The sequence below is a fragment of the Ixodes scapularis genome, unplaced genomic scaffold (assembly GCF_016920785.2).
Source record: "Ixodes scapularis isolate PalLabHiFi unplaced genomic scaffold, ASM1692078v2 PGA_scaffold13__105_contigs__length_92229423, whole genome shotgun sequence".
Classification (NCBI taxonomy): domain Eukaryota; kingdom Metazoa; phylum Arthropoda; class Arachnida; order Ixodida; family Ixodidae; genus Ixodes; species Ixodes scapularis.
Genome location: NW_024609839.1, coordinates 60776415 through 60797180, shown reverse-complemented (window position 1 = coordinate 60797180; position 20766 = coordinate 60776415). Strand labels below are relative to the sequence as shown.

The 20766-nt window shown below is 48.0% G+C and overlaps 1 protein-coding gene across 1 annotated transcript in view; it reads left to right on the top strand.

Annotated features, from left to right (window-relative positions):
- The window catches only part of LOC8027243 (serine/threonine-protein phosphatase with EF-hands 2), a 111737-nt gene that overhangs the window by 64883 nt on the left and 26088 nt on the right, over nucleotides 1-20766 (top strand). Inside the window, exons 6-10 of the mRNA XM_042289655.1 lie at nucleotides 6146-6312; nucleotides 8493-8529; nucleotides 9831-9980; nucleotides 12740-12802; nucleotides 14114-14299. Coding sequence (XP_042145589.1) covers nucleotides 6146-6312; nucleotides 8493-8529; nucleotides 9831-9980; nucleotides 12740-12802; nucleotides 14114-14299 — 603 coding nt within the window. The remainder of the gene's footprint in view (nucleotides 1-6145; nucleotides 6313-8492; nucleotides 8530-9830; nucleotides 9981-12739; nucleotides 12803-14113; nucleotides 14300-20766) is intronic.

Below are 20766 nucleotides of genomic sequence, written 5' to 3'. Positions count from 1 at the left end.
AGAGTTCAGAACTAAAACAAAGGAACGACCTTGCCCTCCGAGAACGAACAAAAAAATACTAAAACTGCGCTTTCTTTAACTATCTACGCAGTCCAAAGAGACAGACAAAGACACTCCTAACACTCTGTAACTGTCTACTCGGGTCCGCGATCTTGTAACAACCTACAACTTCCCTTAAAAAAAAAAAAAAAATTTACATGCGCAAAAATTGTTTACACTCCTTCCGAAAGAGCAACGACGCCTGACTTATACAACCAGACGTCTTTAAAAAAAATGTTTATTAAACTACACGTTTTATGTCATTACGTTCTTTGTGACTTACTTCCGTTTCGGACTATAGTTCGCTTTACATGCACGATATTCCTGAAGGCGTCTTGCTAACTCGGATTTGGAAGCGTTGTTTAGCGCATTCCGTTCGCGTTCAGTCAGTCTAACATTTATACAACTCGATCTCTGACCTACGTATTTAAACCAGCACTCGAAAGGGATCTCGTAAACCAGAGATTTCGCACACGCAAAGGGATCTCGTGAACCATAGATTCCCCCCTTTTCATTGAAGGCTGTTTTTTTTTTGTGTGTGTGTGTTTTGTTGTTATGTAGTATTGTGGCTTCTGGGGATTGTAGTGACGGCTTTGGAGGCGTGGTATATAAGGCACGCACAAAATAAATTTTGCAGCTGAGTTTAAGAGGTTGCCTTTCCTTTTTCTGCATTCCTTCGCGTTTTCCGTTTTCCTACTCTAGTCTTATACTCTCATAAAAGAAGGGCATATTCGTACACGCATTGTCCCATATAAGACAGCCCAAAACTTCAGTTCGACGGTCAGCGCGATGACGACGAACCACCGGTACCAAATTTTACGAGGGGCTTGATAGCCGAGTGGTACAACTTAATAAAATATCTAATGTACGTGTCACTGACTAAAATGAAAAGTAATCTGTGTTTTCTTGGCCCTACTGCAAAATCTCAGTGTTTTCCGTAGTCTTTGATATGTACTTAGCTCTTTAATAAATTATATCGCACCGTTATCCAGCCCCTCGTACAATTTGGGGCCGTCTGTTCGACTATAGGGCGCTGTACGTCGAAATGAAGTTTTGGGGGTGCATTATATGAAACAAAAGGGTGTAAGGCGACACCCTTTCTATTTAAGGTGTAGGTCTGCCATCATGGTCATCATAATCAAAATCCCGACACACAAACGAATAAAGTAAGGGACAATACAATTACTTTTATTCTTGTCCTATTTTTTTTTTTCGTGTCTTAGGGTTTAGATTTGGATACTAGAATAACGATAATAATTCCTGGAGAAGGGCAACGAGATGGACAAAGGACAAACACAAATCTCCAAACACGGCTAGGTGACTGGTGCGCGACCGGAACAATCCGCCTGGTCCTGGTATCGAATCAGAGACCTCTCCATTTTTGTGTGAGCGCTCTTCCAAGTTAGCTAATCAGGAGTCAGACGTCAGTAGAGCAAACGGATTTTATCAGCTACCACAAGTCTAGCACCAACGAGGGTGAAGTGCCTGCATTATGAGGTTATTATAATAATGCGATTAATGCAAAGGTTCAAGCGAGCTGGACAAGAATGACGATAATAATCACTAGAGAAGGGGAACAAGCGGTGATAAAGTACAAACACAAATCTCGAAACACAGCTAGGTGACAGGTGCGCGACTGAAAAACACTCCACTGGAGATGGAGAGGTCCCTAGTTCGATACCAGGACAAGGCTTTTTGCGGTCGCACACCAGTCACCTAGCTGTCTTTGTAGATGTGTGTTTGTACTTTGTCCCCCATGTTCCCCTTCTCCAGGAATTATTATAGTTATTGTTGTCTAGCTGGCTTACACCTTTGCATTAATTGCATTATTATCAAAGGTACTAAATTTGCTTTCTATAGGTAAAAAAAAATATATATATCAAGTTTCTTAGTAGAGAGAATTTCGCCTCCTGGAAGACGCATTTCTCACGAACGAAAACGTAATTAACTATCATACGCACAGAAGACGTTTAGTTATACGTGAAGTGGCTCGCATCACGAAATAATTGCAAAGAGGGACCGAGGTCTTTGTACATGGGCAATGTAGAACAAACTTCTTTATTAGACACAGCGCGCGCCCTTTCTATACTCGAGGTGAGCATATTCCGGTATATAATTAATGTTATTTGACTTCCAGTTTGGGGGAGCCGCTATTTAGATGCATGCTCCAAAAATAAATTTTGGAAAAAAAGACTTTCACGCATTTTGTTGAGTTTAGTTTCTGGTTTGCATTAATCTGAGTTTGGTCGTTTTATATTGAATTACTGAGCGAGATATTGCTTCGTTTTTATGTATTACGTAATCTCTACATTTTCAAGATAGCAGGCCGTGTCAAAGGAACTTCCAGGTGTCCTTCTTTTGAGGAAGAGGCAATATATATATATATATATATATATATATATATATATATATATATATATATATATATATATATATAAACGACTTACAAAAATAAAAAATAAAGGTTTTTTTTAGTAAGTTGCGCGAGTTTTTTTTATATCTTAAATTTTAGTCACTTCGTCCGACCAACTGCTTAAAACGCTTGCCCGAATTCTTCGATTTTGCAAACAAAATCCTCCGGACTTTTTTTTTTTTTTTTCTTATTTATTACGTTTTTGTTCTTCTCATGGGTTGCTATTAGTATTTTTTTTTTATATCCTTATCTGCTTTTTTATAGCTCGATGCGGGCGCTCCGTTTCGTTGCGAACAACTTCGAAACCTTTTCCCAAACCTTATCTGCGCTCTAACTTAAAAACGTGCTAGCCACAGTCCAATCTCCAAACGTCCATCTCGGACCTGATTAGTTTCACCTCTTTTTATGTTCATCTACTCATTTATTTGGGCCATCTCGCTGCATCTAAAAGGCATGATTGCGAGCAGAAGATGCCTACTACACATTTTCAGAAAGTTACAAATATAGGGTAGCATACACGTGTACCATATTGCCCTATATTTGTAACTTTCTATAAAAGAAAATGGGTTGCGTATTCATATAATCTAATAATACGTAATAAATACGTAGCCTTTTTTTTTTTTCTTTTCAAGCCTCACATCAAGGAGATCTTTGTTCGCAGCGAACGCGGCACGAAACCACGAAAAACATTTTTTTTCTCTCTTTCGCATTGTACTTTTTTTACCCACGAGAGAAGATTGCCTCTTGCACTTGTATGTGCATTTCAGAAGGCACACGTTGCACACGTACCTTTCATTCTATCAAATTTGTTCTTGCCTTCACGTGCGCACCGGTGGGTGTTGTGGTTCTCTCTATACAGCTCGTATCACCTTGCGTCCCTACCAAAGCGAACGCTACGAGCCAAGCCCAGCCAAACCAATCCATCGCTGTGAAGGCGTGTCACGTGACAACATCCACCCGCGCATCGCATGCGGCTCTCCCGATGTTCACGTGACGCTACCACGGCATTGGATTGGCTTCGATAGTTCGTAGCCTTCTGTGCGGTTCATCGTAAGGATGAACGGCGTGTATAGCGCCAAGATACTCCGATTGCGCTTTACCTTTTCTTTTTTTTTTTTAATCTGTGTTTTGCTTTCTTCTCAAAACGTGACTTCGTGGCGTAATAGAATTCGCCGCGGCCACGGAAGCAAAGATGATAAGACTGGAGCAAAAAGGTACCACTATATATTCTCGCGTTTGGTCACAGTCAAAGTCCTAACAAAGAAGCCATTTCTTTTTTTGTAATATTTCAAACCGCTGGCTTCGTTAAAAAAGAAAAAAAAACAATAATAAAAGGAGAAGAGGCTTACGCTTATGTACGAATAAGAGGTTGCACCGACATTTCGGATCACTGTAAGATGAGCCGGACAAAACGGCGCTGTCTCGTTATCGGGCAGATTAAGAAAGGCGGTTTTTTTATTTATAACACGTACACCTATAGTATAAATACAACCATATATTGTGTATTTTTGTGCGTTCTTGAACGCCGGTTCTTAAGAAATAGCGACGATTCGAGACACCATAACATGATAATGGTTTTTAATTTTAACGGCCGCATGTTGCTCAGTTTGTTCTACAAAAAAAAAAAAAAAAAAAAAAAAAAAGGAGTATATACGTATCTGAGAGAAGGGAGGGGAACATGTGATTTTTGTAAAGTTCCGAAAATGATCGGTGGATGAGTATTTACCGGACCGCAGCGTAGAGCGCGTGGAGCGCTGCACAACCCGGGGTCCCTCAGGTTCAATCCCCACCCTTTCAAGTTTCGATCTGCATGAGCATCGTACCGGCGTGCGGTCGTGCATCGCTATACCGCGTGGTGCACGTTAAGTACCCAAGGCTAGCCGGGGACTTCCCTCATAACTCATTTCATTAAATGTCTGATCTACCGCTGAGAGACAAGCATCCAAACAACACAACTGATATGTTTTGTTTTGTTTTTTTACTAATTCGTGGTACTATTATGACGTGAGGTCCGAGCACAATAGGGACTTCTTCAAAATTGTGCGCCATCCAAAAGCATTTGCGCCAATTTTTCAACTATACGCCGTGGTTTGAACGCGCACTCTGAGCATGTATGTTTGACGCGACGTGCGCGTTGGCTGTCTGTGAGAATTCGGCTGCAGTTCGGATCGAAAACGAATGCTTTCGGCGAGGGTTCGGTTCCAACCGCACACTTCGGGCCTCAAGGAATGGCCACCGCACACGCTGCTTGATGGAGATTTTTTTGGAAAGGGTCGATTGCCGAGTTGGACGTTGTGTGAGGTGGCCGTTCACGGGCTTTGATCGATCTATCGGCGATTTCCATCGCGTGCTTTCGAACCTACTTTCGCGGCTTCGTCTTTAAAGCCGACAGGCGCTGCGAGTGATTTGATCGGCTCGAGAAACCTGGCGAACGAACCTGCCGCTAGAGCTCTATGTTCTAGCCGTTAGGTGCCACCGAGTTTGCAGAAGTCGTCAATGGTCGGCGACAGATGAAGAACCCACGAGATGATCCCCATCACGAGCTCGAGCTTTCCCTCTTCCCTAATCCTTCGTCGCAATTCCGAAGCCAAATCCCTGCGGGAGGCAAACGAGGGGCGTGTTGGAGGCCTGGTCTTCTCCTGGGTTCTTAACCTGTCTCCGACTATAGGTGGTGTTGGTCCTTCCCTTTTCAACTGGACGGTGGCTTGCGCTACCTAGCCGCTCACTCTGTTGCAGGTTAGGAAGAGCGGGTCCGTAAGTTCCTTCCGCAAAGCTCTCCACTCTTCTCCTCTCCAGCGTTCGCTCTGCCGAAGGGTCGGGGGTGGAGGATGTAGGATAAACGCGATAAAAAGACGACATAAACAAGTTAAAGAACGACGAACAGCACCGATAGCTTCTTGCAAATTAAGTTTAATAATAAAAAAATAAAACATACGCGCCGTGATAAAAAGAAAAGAGACGCGTGGCCTTGGTAAAGTACTTCCTCAAACTACATGTTATCACACTAATGTCCATCGCTCTAACGATTTTAAGTATGCTACCTCAGAGCCGAACAAGGCGATCCACGGGGCGTTGCCACACGTGTCCTCATCGCGCTGCGTCCACTATCTTGTCCGTCGTCTTTTTAGCGCTTTTCTCATAAACAACAAATCCCCAACTGCACTATCAGCAATAGGTGGTGTAATACTTACCCTTGTCCCATATATATAACACCCCAAAACTACATGTCGACGTTCAGTCCACTGACGTTGAACTGGCGATATTTACTTTTACGAGTGGCCTGATGCCTTACTAAATAGTTCATGTACGTATCAAAGACCGAAAAGAAAAACAGGTTTTGCAGCAGGACCTACAAAGCCTCGAACGTTTTCCTGTAGTCTTTAATCCATACATCAATAATTTTAAAAAGTCGCATCACTCGACTATCACGTCGCTCGTAAAGTTGGTGCCGTCGGTTCGGCGATGTTATATATGGGACGTTTTATATGGGATAATGGGTGTAAGTACTACACCCCCTATTTCTGAGAGCGTGGTCCAAGTACATAGCCTTCTAGAGTGGAGGGCTCGGTGGGAGGAGCTTGCCCTGCTTTTCGTATCCTGCAACAGATCATGGGGTTTGGTTTATCGATGGCGCCATCTATGGCCAGCGGAGAGTATTAATAAGGATCTTTCTGTCTGTGCGTGTGTCCCCAGAACGGGCTGCCTTCGAGGGACAACCCGTACGTGTTCAACGGGGACTTTGTGGACCGCGGCATGCACTCGGTCGAAGTGCTCGTGCTGCTGCTCGTCTGCATGCTCGTCTGGAGGGACGCCGTGTTCCTCAACCGGGGGAACCACGAGGACTTTAACGTCAACCTCAGGTACGGCCTCATCTAGTTGCCATTGCGACTTTTACGGCGCGCGTTTGGTATCCCCTTCCTCTGTTTCCCATTTCGGCCGCAAGGGCGCGTCAACTTTTGCTCCTAATTCACAAAAGCGAATCGGGCCCGTTAAAAAAAAAAAAAAAAAAAGGAATATGTGATAACTCTAGAGGCAGTACGTTAATATTTGAGGCTAGGACGTGGATTTTGAGAACTAGGGCGTACAGGGTCACATATCAAAAGATGAATAAAACGTGCATTATATGCGGGGAGGGAATCGAGACACCACTGCCTGCCATTTTGGAATATGAATGGCTCGGTCACCCAAGGATATCACGTGAACAGGCTGACCTCCTGAGAGCCTGTTCACGTGATATCCTAATGGTCGAAGGAAGAAACTATCCGTTGGGCGTTTGAAACGTGTATATCGTGAGAAAATGACACAAATCGAATCTAAGATGCATCTACATACATCTTAAAACCACACACGGAAGGGGGGGACAGAGCAGTAACTTCCCGCGTGCAGCCGGACATTTTTTTTTTTTACTACGGTTCAAGAAGTGTTCCTCCTGGTCGGCCGCTTCTCCAAACCCCCCAATGCATGCGGCGACGCCCACCCCCGTCAGTTCTGTGCCTTTGCGTTTGAACCTTAAGAACGCATTACGCCATACGTTAAAGCGCTATCGTCAAAATGCACGCCGGGCAAAAAGCAGACTCGCCTCGTCCCACCCTATCCGACGAAAATACCCGCCATCGAAATAGGACGGTTCGTTATCGTTGAGTGCGGTACGCGTTCTGCGGCAAACGAGTATCTTTCATATAGAGGCGCCAGTAATAGTAATGGTAAATGTAATTAGTAATAGTAATCTTTATTTGGCTGAGGAAAGCCGTGGCACCGCAGAAAGGCAACAGCCCGCACCACGAAGGAAGGCGGTGCCTCGTCTGTAGTAATTGTAGTAACGTGGGGGCGTGGCTCATTAATATCACTCCTTGTCATTGGTTATTCGTTGTTCTTATTGACAAATCCCGCAGTCTGATTGGCTGCGGAGTTGTAATGAGATGCTGCTGTCGGCACTGCGCATGCCGGACGCCTCGTCTGGTTTAAACTCTGTGTTGGTGTATAGCGTTAGAATAAGCCTCAGAAAGCAACAACAACAACAAAAATCTAAACAACCTGACAACTATTTTGTTCAAAACCTAGTGATGGCCGACGGGACGTGTTTTGACCTTTTCACGCGTCATCGCGAAGGCCCGCTCTGCCGGCGCTCTACGCGAAGAAAAAAACTACAACACAAACGTCCGTGGCCCGTCCAACTTTCAAGCACCTCAGCTGAAACTTGAAAACGCTTTTTGTTTGAGTGAAGTCGTGAAACTCCTATACTAAATAAATAAATCCCCAAAAGAAAAGAAATTAAGGTATTAAAGAAAAAAACGAGATAGAAATATTGTAGAGTACCAAAAGCCACCCTCGTCTGCCTGCAGATCCACCTAAATGTATCCGCGTGTCCGCTTCTCTTTTTTTTTTTTTTTTTGGTATATTTTACGTGTCAAATATCTCATTTTCTTCCAGGTTTTCTTTAGTTTAGTTTTTCTTTTTTTTGCATCAAACATATGTGAGAGTTTCTGTGCGAATGCAACTAACAAATCGCCTCTCTTAGGAGGCCTTTCAAACTGAGATTTCTTTTGAGTGTCTGTACCTCCTTCCTTGCCTCACTGTCTCTCTCTCTCTCTCTTTTCTTTTTTTTACGCGCTTTCTAGAAGGTTTATGTCAAAATTGCGAAAGGAAATTTCCGTCAAACGTCTTTTTGATTCGTACCAAGCAACCCGTCCAAATGCCGGCCGATTTCGTTTCAAAGTAGTGACGCAGACGCTGCCATAATCAAATAAACACACGTCGGAACATACAAACGGCTGAGACAGACGCCAGAACTTGTTGTTGCCGATGCTGCTGTTGTTGTTGTTGTTGTTGTTTTCATCGCGGAGTTTGAAGCCCTAGGTATTAAATGTAATCTACACTTTTCTATTTCAGGTTTTTTTTTTTTTCTATTATTTTTTTAAGTGCATTTTTACGAAAGGTACCACGCACTCAGATCCTGCAACTTGTCGATTTTCGTTTTGAGACACGCGTATGACATTTTTATTGAGCTTTGAATTCGCTCATTTTCTTTTCCTGCTGGAAGGTACGGGTTCCTCAAGGAAATCATGTTCAAGTACACTGTAAGTAAATTTTTTCCCTACTCAACTTTTTTTTTTTTTTTTTTTTGCGACTCTGTTTGTTTCAAAATTCTGAACGCTTCGTGCGTGAAATCGACCCGGGGATTTAAGAACCGTTCCTAAGACGTCGGAGAGTTATAGATGCATCTCTTTCAAGTGTAATGGAACGTCAACCCCTAGAAGTACACGCTAAGAGTGTTTTTGAGAGTTTCTGAATTTTGAAAATAGGGGCTTCGTTTTGATCCCAAAACCTTTCCCAGTGTCTCGCCAAGTTCTTTCGTTCATAACGGCGGGGAAAGTTTTATCCTTTCACAGCGCCAGCTCTTTTCGCATCGATGTCGACACAAAGGCTTTAGTGTCCTCTGGCCGCGTCGCGGTTGTAAGGGTCTTGTCAGAGCGAAGAACGACAAACAGCACGAAATCTTGTTCTACAATACCCGCGTTAGCAACCCTTATTACCTTTACACTTCTTTTGAGCAACCGACCACAAATCGGCTTGTCTGTGACCTAGCTGTAATACAGAATGTTTCTCGGGTATATATCACAATATGGATGCCGTTACGCCAATGAAAAAAAAAAAAAAAACTCGTTAAACCATATGGACGGTCGCCATTACTTGGGCACAAAGCGTGCGGATTGAATCTGAAATCAAGTCGAACGCTGACGCAGTACATGCTCCGAACACGTGACCAAACAATGGCGGACTTGGACGATAGGTGCGACAGCCACGAGATGGCGCTCACTTTTGGACGGCTTGCCCACGTCCTTTTAAGATGCGGACACGCAGCTAATATATCGCACAAAAAGACAGTTTGCAGACACTGTCTACGATGTGTTTCCTCCTTGTATGACGGTCTTGTAACCTGGGCTATAAGTGGCGCAAGCTACCACCTCTTACAAAGGATATAGCCATTAACATCCATCCATCCATCCATCCATCCACATTGGTCACAGAAGAACTGTTTGCAGACATGTTCGGAGCGTGCATACGTGTGAAGTGAACATGCTTTCGAACGTACTCGAGGCGTGTGTCCGCAGTTTTAATGCTGTCATCATGTCTGCTGCGAACAGACCGTGTTCTCCCGTGTACACGAGGCACGAGCAGTGCGAATTCGGCTTTGGACATGGGGAATTTTGGCCGAAGACGACAACAGTCAAGAAATAACCTCTCCAATATTTTTGTGCTCGCTTTAGGACAGCTGGCGGGCTTTAAAAGCTCCGCCCATTGGCCGCGAGCTTATCCTGGTATGCCGCTCCTGTTGGTCAGCGATGGTATACATCTTGGACCATGGCGTTCCTTTCAGAGGCAAGCGTCGAAGATTGTCCAGCTTACGGAAGAGCTGTACAGCTGGTTACCCATTGCGACGCTCATCGACAACAAGGTGTTCGTCGTTCACGGCGGCGTGTCCTCCGAGACGGACTTGAAGGTCGTCGCGGCCATCAACAGACATCAGGTATAGACGCCGATTGGCTGTGTTAGAGTGTGTAGACATCAAGTGGATGTTGAGTGGGTTGTCTCCCAAACAGCTTCCTAAAGCTCCCTAGGACAGAAGCATCGTTCCCTAAACCTCCCTAGGACAGGAGCAATGATCTATATAGTTCCATAAGACAGGGATGATAGGGAGCTTTAGGGAGCGGTATGGTAAGCTCACCATCCGAGGACGGCGATTCGGGCTGGGCATGCGCTTTGGGGGCGTCTGACAGACCGGAGTTGGATAGAGTTTGTGGGAGTACGCGCTACGTGGTGCCCTTCACGACGCCAGCGCCACAGCGAAGGAGGGCGGTGGCGGGCCAGCAGGCAAGCAGTCGCTGGCGGCAAATCGAATGAAGACGTAAGATGCGCCCTTCCGGTGTACTGTGCTTCCAGCCAAAGCTTTGCTTCTAGGGAAAGTCCCACAAGTAGCACAAGAGGTGAGACCCACGTGGGCCCCACCTGTTGTACTACTTGGGATTTTATCCTTTAAGCACAGATCGGAAAAGTTTATCCTTTCAGCACAAAAAAACTCTTTAACAATTCTTATGGAAGAGTTCTGGGGAATCGTTTAGCAGATTTATTTGAGTACTGCCAGTCAAAATATGACGCTAATTGCAAACTGCGTGTGTGTACTATAGTTTTTGGAGTGAGCATGCGCAATATTAGCCGCGAGAAGTTCGCGTGGCGCCCCCTTACGGCAAACCGGGGTGACGTCACGGCGAGGAGTGAATTTCTCCCCGACTCGCGCCGTTCGCCCTGTGGAGGCTGTGACGACGCTAGCTGTCGGCGCGCTCGTTTCTATATTTTTTTTTCTGGCATGTTTTTCGTAGGAAGTATAACCGTTTATATGTGCCTTTATTGAGGTATGGCTTGTAGCTACAGGCGAAACTTCAAACAACATTTTAAGCATGGTAGACAGGGCAGGCAACGCATGAATCGGAGCTGGTATATGAAAATACACAAATATGGCCACAATTGCAGGAGCATCACTATAGATTTACATCTCACACAATAAACGCTGCTGATGGTTAGGATGAATTGGCAGGTTACGTATACTATTTTTTTTTTGTGTCTCCGTTTTTAAACAAGATCGCTGAAGCAGAAAAGCTGCATGCTGCTCGAGCAACATGCTAAATACAGTCTGGGCCATGGGGAGAGAATCACAAGTAAGACAGCCCAAGTGCAGGGGCAAAGGAAAAAAAAACAAGGAACATTTATTATATACATTGCTCGCATTTGACCTTTGCTGGATTCGGATAGTATTTCAATGGAATACACGGGTGGTATCTGTGGACTTGTTTATATCAACCCTCAAGTAATGTATAACAAACGTAGGCGAAGGTGTCTAGCTCGTTATTAGTCCATTAAGTCCTAAAATTGAGATTTTACTTAAACCGAAATGTACTGAAGCTAATATACCAGAAGCTTTTCTCACGCAGACTGTCGCCATTCACAGGTTCCACATTTTATGCTACTACATAGTGCTGCATCTACCACTGGACAGACGTTCGAATCCTTGCTTTTACTCCTGCTTTCCTCTGTTGTCAGAGAGTCCAGCTGTAGGGAACTTGGAGGCTGAGGAAGCTTTTGGAGACCTGCAGCAGTGTCTCTTTTACTTGGAAATGACAATTCAGACTAAACGGTGTATTTTCTGAATACCCAAGGCTGGAATAAAAATGTCAGGAAAAAATATAAACATTCCAAATTACGGCACTATTGCTGTGCATATTTTGGGCAGTTCAATACATAGCATACAGGCAACTGGAGGCAATTCGGCCGTCTTTGCTGCTACCATACAAACTAATTTCCAGTAATTGGGAATCTTTTAAGAAATATGCCTGCATACATGTATAAACTATATAATTAATTCACGAAGAAGCTACATTTATGTAAGACAACCCTGTTCCATGAGCACTTCAAAGATAATCAGACACAGGGCCTTTGAAACATCTGCGAACCAGCGCATGCAGAGTGGCAGCGCAAAGTCGGAGTCGCGAGCTCATTTGCCGACCACCCAAAGGCCCATTATATAAATGTTACTTCAAATGCCTTGAAAGCGGGATGTAATATCGTCCTGAATGATGAACGTGCAAGGAACAGAATTCCAGCGTCTGAAACACTTGCGGCACCGCTTCACCGATTCCTCGCAAAATTGCCTCCGTCGATTGCTTTCGGGATTTGTAACCCAATTTTAAAGGTAAAGGGGACGAGCAGGCTTATAAAATGTACGGGAGCACGTCAATATCGGCCTAACTTAACGTCTTGTACACCGGGAAAACGATGTCCAGCTCCTCGAAGAGCTTGCGGCGCACATCGCCAAACCAAGAAACCGGTGCTGGGAAGCGAGCCGATGCGAGATCGCGGAGCAGAGTACTCGCCCTGACGTCACGGTACGCCTCACCCAATCAGAGCGCGGCGACCGCAGCGACGCTTGTGTTCGCTCTCGGGGCTAATAGCGGCGTTTAACCGACCGTGTTGGGACTGGTGGTAAGAAGAAGAAAAAGAATGACAGAAGTTTAAATTTCTTAAGAAATACTTTTACTGAGAAGTCTTAGTTTCGGCCTCCTGAAGCCTAACGACGTAGAAAAACTTAGTTACACGCGTCTTTTACAAAGAAAAAGAAACAAGGGCGAACATGTTGGTGGTACTCCTGATATACCGGCGCAGCCTTAATCTTATGCGCGTAACATGGCGCAGACTCAAACAGTGTCTTTTCTTTCTTTCCCGTTTTTGTTGCAGTTCGTGACGGTGCTGCAACCACCGCTTCATCACAGTGGTTACAACGCAAACGAATGGAGGCAGGTAGGTCATGACATGATGGGATAATGTAGTGCTCTATTTCGCACGCGAGAACTAGAAACATCCTAGAGGGCGGTAAGGGACTTCAATCAATCAATCAATCAAGCAATCAGTCTACCAATCTGTCTGTCAGTCAGTCAAGTCAACTACAGGGTGAGCTTCAGAAAATGAAACCTGATGTTTCGGACCACGTAAATAAACCACGTATCGCAGAGAGCTGAAACTCTGGGAGAAGGTGACGCTAGTGGTGGTGGTGAAGTGCAAAACTTTGAGCACATGACGTTCGCTGGTTCAAAAGATACAAAAGGAAAACAAGTATATTTTTATGAGCCGACATCCACCTTAGCCTAATTTGCATAATACCGATGTTTGAGAAAGTGTGCACCTGTAGTATTTATTTGAGGGAAGAAACTTGTCAGTTAGAAAGACGATATCGTTTTCTTTCTTGCTGACAAGATTTTCACTGACCTAATTGCTACAGGCACACATAATCTTAAATCAATTTGGTGGCTTAGGTGAACATCGGCTCACGGATAATTTTTGTTTTCCTCTTGTATTTCTTCTTCCAGGTAATATCATGAGCTCAAACTTTCGCACTTTATCGCCACCGCTAGCATCACATTCTCACGGAGTTCCAGCTTTTTGTGATGCGTAGTTTATTCATTCGGGCTAAAAAAACCCGGTTTCATTTTTGCGATCTCACCCTGTACTATAAATCCACTGTGCCCGTGCTCGGCAGTTAGTGAACCTGCAGTGGCACTTGATCAACCAATCAGTTAGTCTGTCGGTCTGTGAATCAACCAATCGAGTGAATCAGTGATCAAACAGGGAATATATATCCACTATATATCTCTATACTCTTTTTGCGTTCGACAGTTCGTGAACCTGCAGTTGCATTTGATCAATCAATCAGTCAATTGGTTTGTAGGTCCGTCAATCAATCAATCAAGTAAATCAGTTGATCGATCACGAAGTATAATTACTCTAGATCTGTACAACCAGTTGGCGGTCGGCGGTTCGTGAACCTGGTGTGGCAGTTCATCGCTCAATCAAGCATAGCCGGTCAGTCAATCAATTAATCAAATTAATAAATGAATAGGGTTGTATAATCACTATCATCTCTATTCTCGCACTGTCGGCAGTAGGTAGACCTGCTGTGACAATCAATCGATCAATCAATCGGCAGTTGGTGGACCTGAATCCTGACAATCAATCAATCTATCGATCAACATAAGATAATCAATCGGCAGTTGGTGGACCTGAATCCTGACAATCAATCAATCTATCGATCAACATAAGATAATCCATCGGCAGTTGGTGGACCTGCTGTGGAGCGACCCTCGGCCTCAGCCGGGCTGCCGGCCCAACGAGATGCGGGGCGGCGGCAGCTTCTTCGGGCCGGACGTGACGGCGGCCTTCCTCAGGAGGCACAAGCTCGACTGGATCATCCGCTCGCACGAGTGCAAGCCGGACGGTTTCGAGTACGCCCACAACGGGAAGGTACCTGCAGTCCTGCACTCCTTACTCCATGCGTGGCTCTCTCTAAAGTCACTCGATTGTTTCGTAGGTGCCGCAACTTCGGCGCTTATTTGCAGGGCAGGCGGAATAGGTGATCCTTACGACTCGAACATTTAACATTCGCGATTTTTCGACACGTTGTCAAGAAAGCTCAGACGATATCGTTTCACTCTGTCGCGGACTAAGTGGAAATTTTCAAGGACGTGGAAAAACGTTTCCGGTGATTTGAGGCAACACTTCGGGCAAGTGGCTAAAATGGCTTTTTTTTTTTTTTAAAGCGTAATTTATTAGTTGCTCGGGACGCTATCCCGTCAGGCCCGCTTCAGACAGGGCAATTTCCCACAGCAACTTGATGTCACAACACCAGCAACACTGGCCGCCCGCGTTCACACGCAGCAACCGAATTGCTACCACTTGCCATCATCGTCATTCAGTTTTAAATTTCTTGCATTATTTAGACGCACAGCTACGCGGTGAAAACGTGCTTTTATATATTTGAATAGCGCTGAGAATACTAACGCATCTTTCTGAAAAGGTTTATTTCCGAAAGCGATCTATTTCAAACAAGAACCAAGTCTTTAGCGGTCATCATCACCACCGCGGGGGTGTCACGTGGACATATCGTGCCCCTGATTGGCTGCTGCCGCTTCAAAGGGCTCGAGTTATTCGAGTTGCTCGTCCGTTTCGAGCCGAACCCGATCTCAGCAATTCGTGTCGATTTAGGGAAAGCTAGGGAATAACCCGCCAGCAACCCCGAAATTGCTGGAAAAGTTGCCCTGTCTGAAGCGGGCCTCACCAGCCATGCGCTCGTGGCGTCCATCTGCTTCCGATTCGGCTTTCTTTCGGCTTAGCTCGGCATGTCCGATGAGCTCGTGGAGGGAGCAGCAAGGGTTCCGGTTCCAGAGAGTCGCTTTCATTATTCAGCGAGTCGAAGTTGGCGCAGCCTCTTCGCGGCCGGTGGATCGCGGCAAGATATATGCATCCCGTCCGTTCACCCCTTAGCTGACAGTGCGGTGGAAGCTACGACGGTTGTTGGACCAATCGTACGCCATCTTTCGTCACGTGATCGCGCTTCTCCCGCCCATATCCAGCCACAGGGAGAGCTGGGTCAGGTGAAGACAGCGAGGCGGTTGAGTGGTTTGGCTAGCGCGTAGTTTCCACCGCACCGTCAGCTCGAGGACAAACGGGGATGAAGGAAGTGCTAGTCGGATCGTATTACCGCGCCTGGCCTCCTTCGAAAGGAGGCGCCACTTTTAATGATTCGCGCGTGGACGCCCGCATTATGAGATTAGGTTCCCCGGCCGAGTGAGCCACTTTGCCGCTCGTCAAGTCAGCCGCGTGCGGGACGGAAATTTACGACGGCCAACAGGCTTTCCAAACGGTCGACTGCGCTCGGACCTTTCGCATCGTTTCCTTTCCTTTCTTTCTTTTTTTCTCCCTGTAAATTCCTTCGTCTATTCATCTATCTAAGTTCGCTATGTAAGCTTCAGATTCACCACACTTCAATTATCTTGATGCCTAAAGTCATAGTTGGCAGTTATCTGCCAACTATAACGAAGGCCTATACCTAATTTAAAATTGAAGGGTTGCTTACGATCCAGACGCTAGTTCGTATATCTCGCGATGTGATGCGATTAGACCCGTTATCGGAGATAATAAACCCGTGTTTCGTCTGTGTAGTTTTATATGATAAAATAAATGTAGATGTTGTCGAGATGGTGTGATGTTGTTGGAAGGGTTTAAGTGATTCTTGAGGTCAGTATCGACCTAAAGAATTTGTAAGGTCCGATTAACTGGCTCCTATATTCGCGATCCAAGGCTCCAGCTTTAGCGGAAATCGCTGAAAACGCTTTTCTGACCCCCAGAAATGTGAAAAACAGTTCGTGTGAGAGCACTCCGATCTTACCTTGAGCTTTCTGACAACCTACCTGAAGCTCGAACATTTGCATTTTCCTGTCGCAACGATCGCTATTCTGCACTGAGCTCCAAAATCGCAATGCCCACGAGCAAATCGAGAAATACAGCGCCGATACTCTAAGCGTTGCTCATCTGGTTGATCTACCGGGGCACAGAAAATAAAACGACGCGTCGCAGAAAGCTGAAACTCTGTGAGAATGCGACGCTAGCGGGTGGTGATAAAATGCATAAGTTTGAGCACATGACGTTACCTGGGTACGAAAGAAAAACAGAAATGTCTCTAGGAGCGGACTCCACCTGAGCCTAATAGTCATCAAACCGAAGTTCAAGGTTGTGCGCGCCCGTAGCAACTGTACAAGTGAAGAAATATTGTCACTGAAATAGATGCTACACGCGCCCACAACCCCAAATTTAGGATTGATGAATATTAGGCTTAGGTGGATTCGGCTCAGAGAAATTTTGATTTTTCGTCGTTATCCAGGTAACATCATGTGGTCAAAAGTTTGAATTATATTACCATTGCTATAGCGTCCCATGCTCAGAGTCTCAGCTTTCTGCAATGCTTAGTTTGCTTATGCGGGCCGAAAAAAACTGTTTTTTTTCACCCGATCTAACCCTGTAGATTTATACCTAACTGTAGATAGATCTTATGGCGCACCGTGAATTCACGAGGGCGCCCATCAAACCATTCGGCCAATCTTGGCCGCGACACGATCACATGGTCGTGTTGCCGCGGGGTCGATCGGGATCTCGAATTCGGCTCCCGACGCGCCGCTTTCTCTCCTAGCCACTGGAGGGCGCTGCAGGCGCCCCCGTGGCAGGCGAGGAGAAACCTCCTCGCCCATCGAGATATATACTCGGTGGGGCAGGGGGCGAGAGGCCTCTAAGAACTCCGAACGAGACCGAGACGCAGGCAGGCAAGTGGGTGGCGACCGGATCTAGGATATCGCGGGCGCGAGGCCTAAGGCCTTCTTTGTGTTTAGCGTTGGGCTTAACGTGCGGTTGTAAATATTTTTGTAACGTAACTTGTATTTGTATTTTAGATTGAGTGTTTTGTAGTGTTGTGTGTTTTTGTACCAATAAACTGGGAGCGGAATCCCGCTCCCGTGAAAGAACCAGGCTGGACTCGGGTTGTTGACGGACCACGTGGGAAACGGCGAATCGGCGGCGGTACGCGATTTCCTACAAATGGCGCATCAACGTTGGGGCAGGCGAGCCGTAATTACGGTCCCAACGTCCGTCGACGACACTGCGTGAAAGTTCACGCGGGGCGGTCCCCCTGGTTGGCGGGTCTATACCGCGGCACTTTGAAGTTGGAAAAGGCACGTCCAAACAAGTGTTCGGGATGGCCGCGGGTAATTTCGCGCTAACAGATTTAATGTTTTTGGCTGACGTCGCGACGACGCAAGCGGAAAAAGAGCGACGGCTCTCGGGCTTGGCGGAGGGGAACGCCGCGGAGATGACCGTAGTGCGGAGTCCGGAAACGCCGACGGTATCGCCAGTAGTGTCTATGCCGCAAAGCACGGAGATGTCCCGTGAATCCACGGCGTTGGTTGCGGCGTTCGCTCAGGCCTTACAGAGCATGCAGAGGCAAACGCCACCGCCAAAAACCCTCATCCGCATTCCGGTGCCGGAGTACAGCGGACACAGCGATCGAGCTCTGAGCGCGACCGACTTCTTGCTGGAAATCCAGCGATATCGGAAGGCTACCGGCCTGACCGAGACGGAGACGCTAGGCAGGGTTCTGCCGGTGGCTCTCGTAGGCCCAGCAGCCAGGTGGCATCGCCTTGTGGGCGAGTCAGCCGGAACACTCGACGAGTTCACGGCCCTCTTCCGGCAAGAGTTCTTGCCGGCAGACTACCTGCCAAGAATGCGCAGGGAACTGGAGGAAAGAACGCAGGCTCCCGCTGAGCCCTTTGCTGAGTACCTGCGGGCAATGCAGGAACTCCTGCAGATCGCCGATCCGAATGCTACGAACCAGGAGCAGGTCGAGCGGGTGGTGAGGCAGGCGCATCCCACCTTTTCGCGGTATCTGCGTGGGCGCCCATTCGGAAGTCTGAGTGAGCTCGCACAGGAGGCGCGCAAGGTTCAGGCCGACATACTGGCGGAGCGCAGGTACCACCTTCCCCCAGCTCCAATCGACACGCTCGAACCCCGATGCGCGTGGCACGGGCCGGTGCCACGTGGGTGTCGACGGGGGGAAGCCGCAATGGCGGCGGCCAGCGGGGAGCCGAGCGGGAATCCCTGGGAGCTCACAGATGACGCCTTGGAGCCAGGATCACGCCGAGGAGGGAGCGCGGCCGTCCACGCGGCGGAATTCCGGCCGACCGGCGCACCACGGATCGCCGCAGCCCAGGAGCAGTCTGCCGCTGACCCGCTGCCACAAAGGGGTGAGCGCATCGCACGTCCCACTGGGGAGAGTCCTATCCCAGGTTGGCGAGGCCGCTGCTTTCGGTGCCACGAAATCGGGCACTATAGGCGCGACTGCTCAAGGGAGATACCGGGAAACGGAGGAGGCCGCCGATAAAGTTATCGGCGGCGAAACAGACCAACGAGCGGGTCCCCGACACCCCATCGACTGTGTGCGTGCCGACGGCGTATCGAGTCGGAACAGTGACAAGCACCGCGGCCCCATTTATTTCCCTGACGGTGGCGGGAAAGGAGTTCGCAGCTCTTCTGGATAGCGGGGCTAGTGCGTCGCTAATTGGGGACGAGGTCCTCAGGCATCTCCAACAGAAGTCCGTTCGGGTGAGGCATGGGGAGACCACTTTCCAGTTGGCTTGTGGGTCGACGACCTCGAGGGGTGCAGTGCGTCTCGTGGTACGTTGGAATCAACGGGCGCAGAGACAGCGGTTCGTCCATTTGGCCGGGCTGACAGTGCCCATCATTCTGGGACGGGATTTCCTGGCCCACACCGGCATCATCATTGACGTGGCAAGTGGCGGGTACCGAGAGGGGGCACATGCACCCCTTTCAAGTTTCCGAGAGCACTCCATGGGGGCCATGGCGGCAGCGCTGGGAAAAGCGACAGAACAGGAAAGAACCGACCGCGACGACGCCATGAGTCACCCAACTCCGAGCTCCGCCGAGCACTGCGACGGAATGGGCCACCCGTTGGCCAATGCCGATGGACTGTCTCGACCAGAGCGAGAGAGGTTGGCGGCTTTGCTGCACAACTTTGACGAAATGTTCACCGAACAGCCGGGCTGCACTAAGCAGGTGCAACATCGCATTGAAACTGGGGACGCACGCCCTTGGAAGTCCAATCCGCGTCCTGTGAGCCTGGCGAAGCGAAAAGCGATAGATGCCGCAGTCGATGAGCTCCTGAAGTCGGGAATCATTCGCCGGTCATCAGGCCCCTGGGGATTCCCGGTGGTTTTGGTGCCCAAGAAGAACGGAACATCGAGACTCTGCGTCGATTATCGGCGCTTGAACGCGGTGACCGTAAAAGATGCGTATCCATTTCCGAGCATCGAAGAAATCATCTCGAATCTGGGGAAGGCGAAGTATTTCACTACCCTCGACGCAAGCAAAGGCTACCTCCAAGTGGAGATGAGCCCGGGCGACGAAAGCAAAACTGCATTCGTGTGTCACCGAGGCTTGTTCGAGTTCACTCGGATGCCGTTCGGATTAACAGGGGCACCGATGACATTTCAGCGGTTGATCGACGGGGTGCTCGGAGATGCCAAGTGGCAGCACGCGCTCGCGTACCTGGACGACATCATTGTGTACTCGGAAACTTTCGAGGACCACCTTCGTCACCTCGAGGACGTGTTGCGCAAATTGCGGATCGCCGGCCTCACACTTAACCCGACTAAAGCCCAAATTGGAGCTTCTGAGATCAGCTTGTTGGGATTCCGGATCGAGAGAGGAAAAGTTTCCCCCGACGCGGACAAGTTGCGGGCGATCTTGGAGTTCCCAGTCCCTACCGATGTCGGGGGAGTGCGCCGTTTTCTCGGCATGATAGGATACTACCGAGCCTACATCCCGAACTGCGCAGCCATGCAGGCACCCCTCACGCAATTGCTGAGGAAAGCGGCTCCCTGGAGCTGGGAGGCGCCGCAGGAGGAGGCGTTCCTCCAGCTGACCGAGGCCTTGGCGCGTACAGCATCCCTCAAACTGCCAGACCTGAATAGGCCCTTCACGATCCAGACGGACGCCAGCGACCAGGGACTCGGCGCGGTGCTCTTGCAGGAGACCGAGGGAGAGATCCGCCCGGTGGCATTTGCCAGCCGGGCGCTGAACCCGGCAGAGAAGAACTACACGGTGAGTGAGCGCGAATGCCTCGCCATCATTTTTGCTCTTAAGAAGTTCGATCATTATGTCGAGGGGACGGAATTCACGATCGAGACGGACCATATGGCCCTCGCGTGGCTCTCCCGAATCAAGGAACCCACCGGAAGACTGGCGCGCTGGGCCTTGACACTGCAGAAGTACGAGTACCGAATTCGGTACCGGAAGGGCACGACAAATGTGGTGGCCGACGCCCTCTCCCGCGCACCCGTGGATCCCCCACCGCGCGAGGCAGCAGA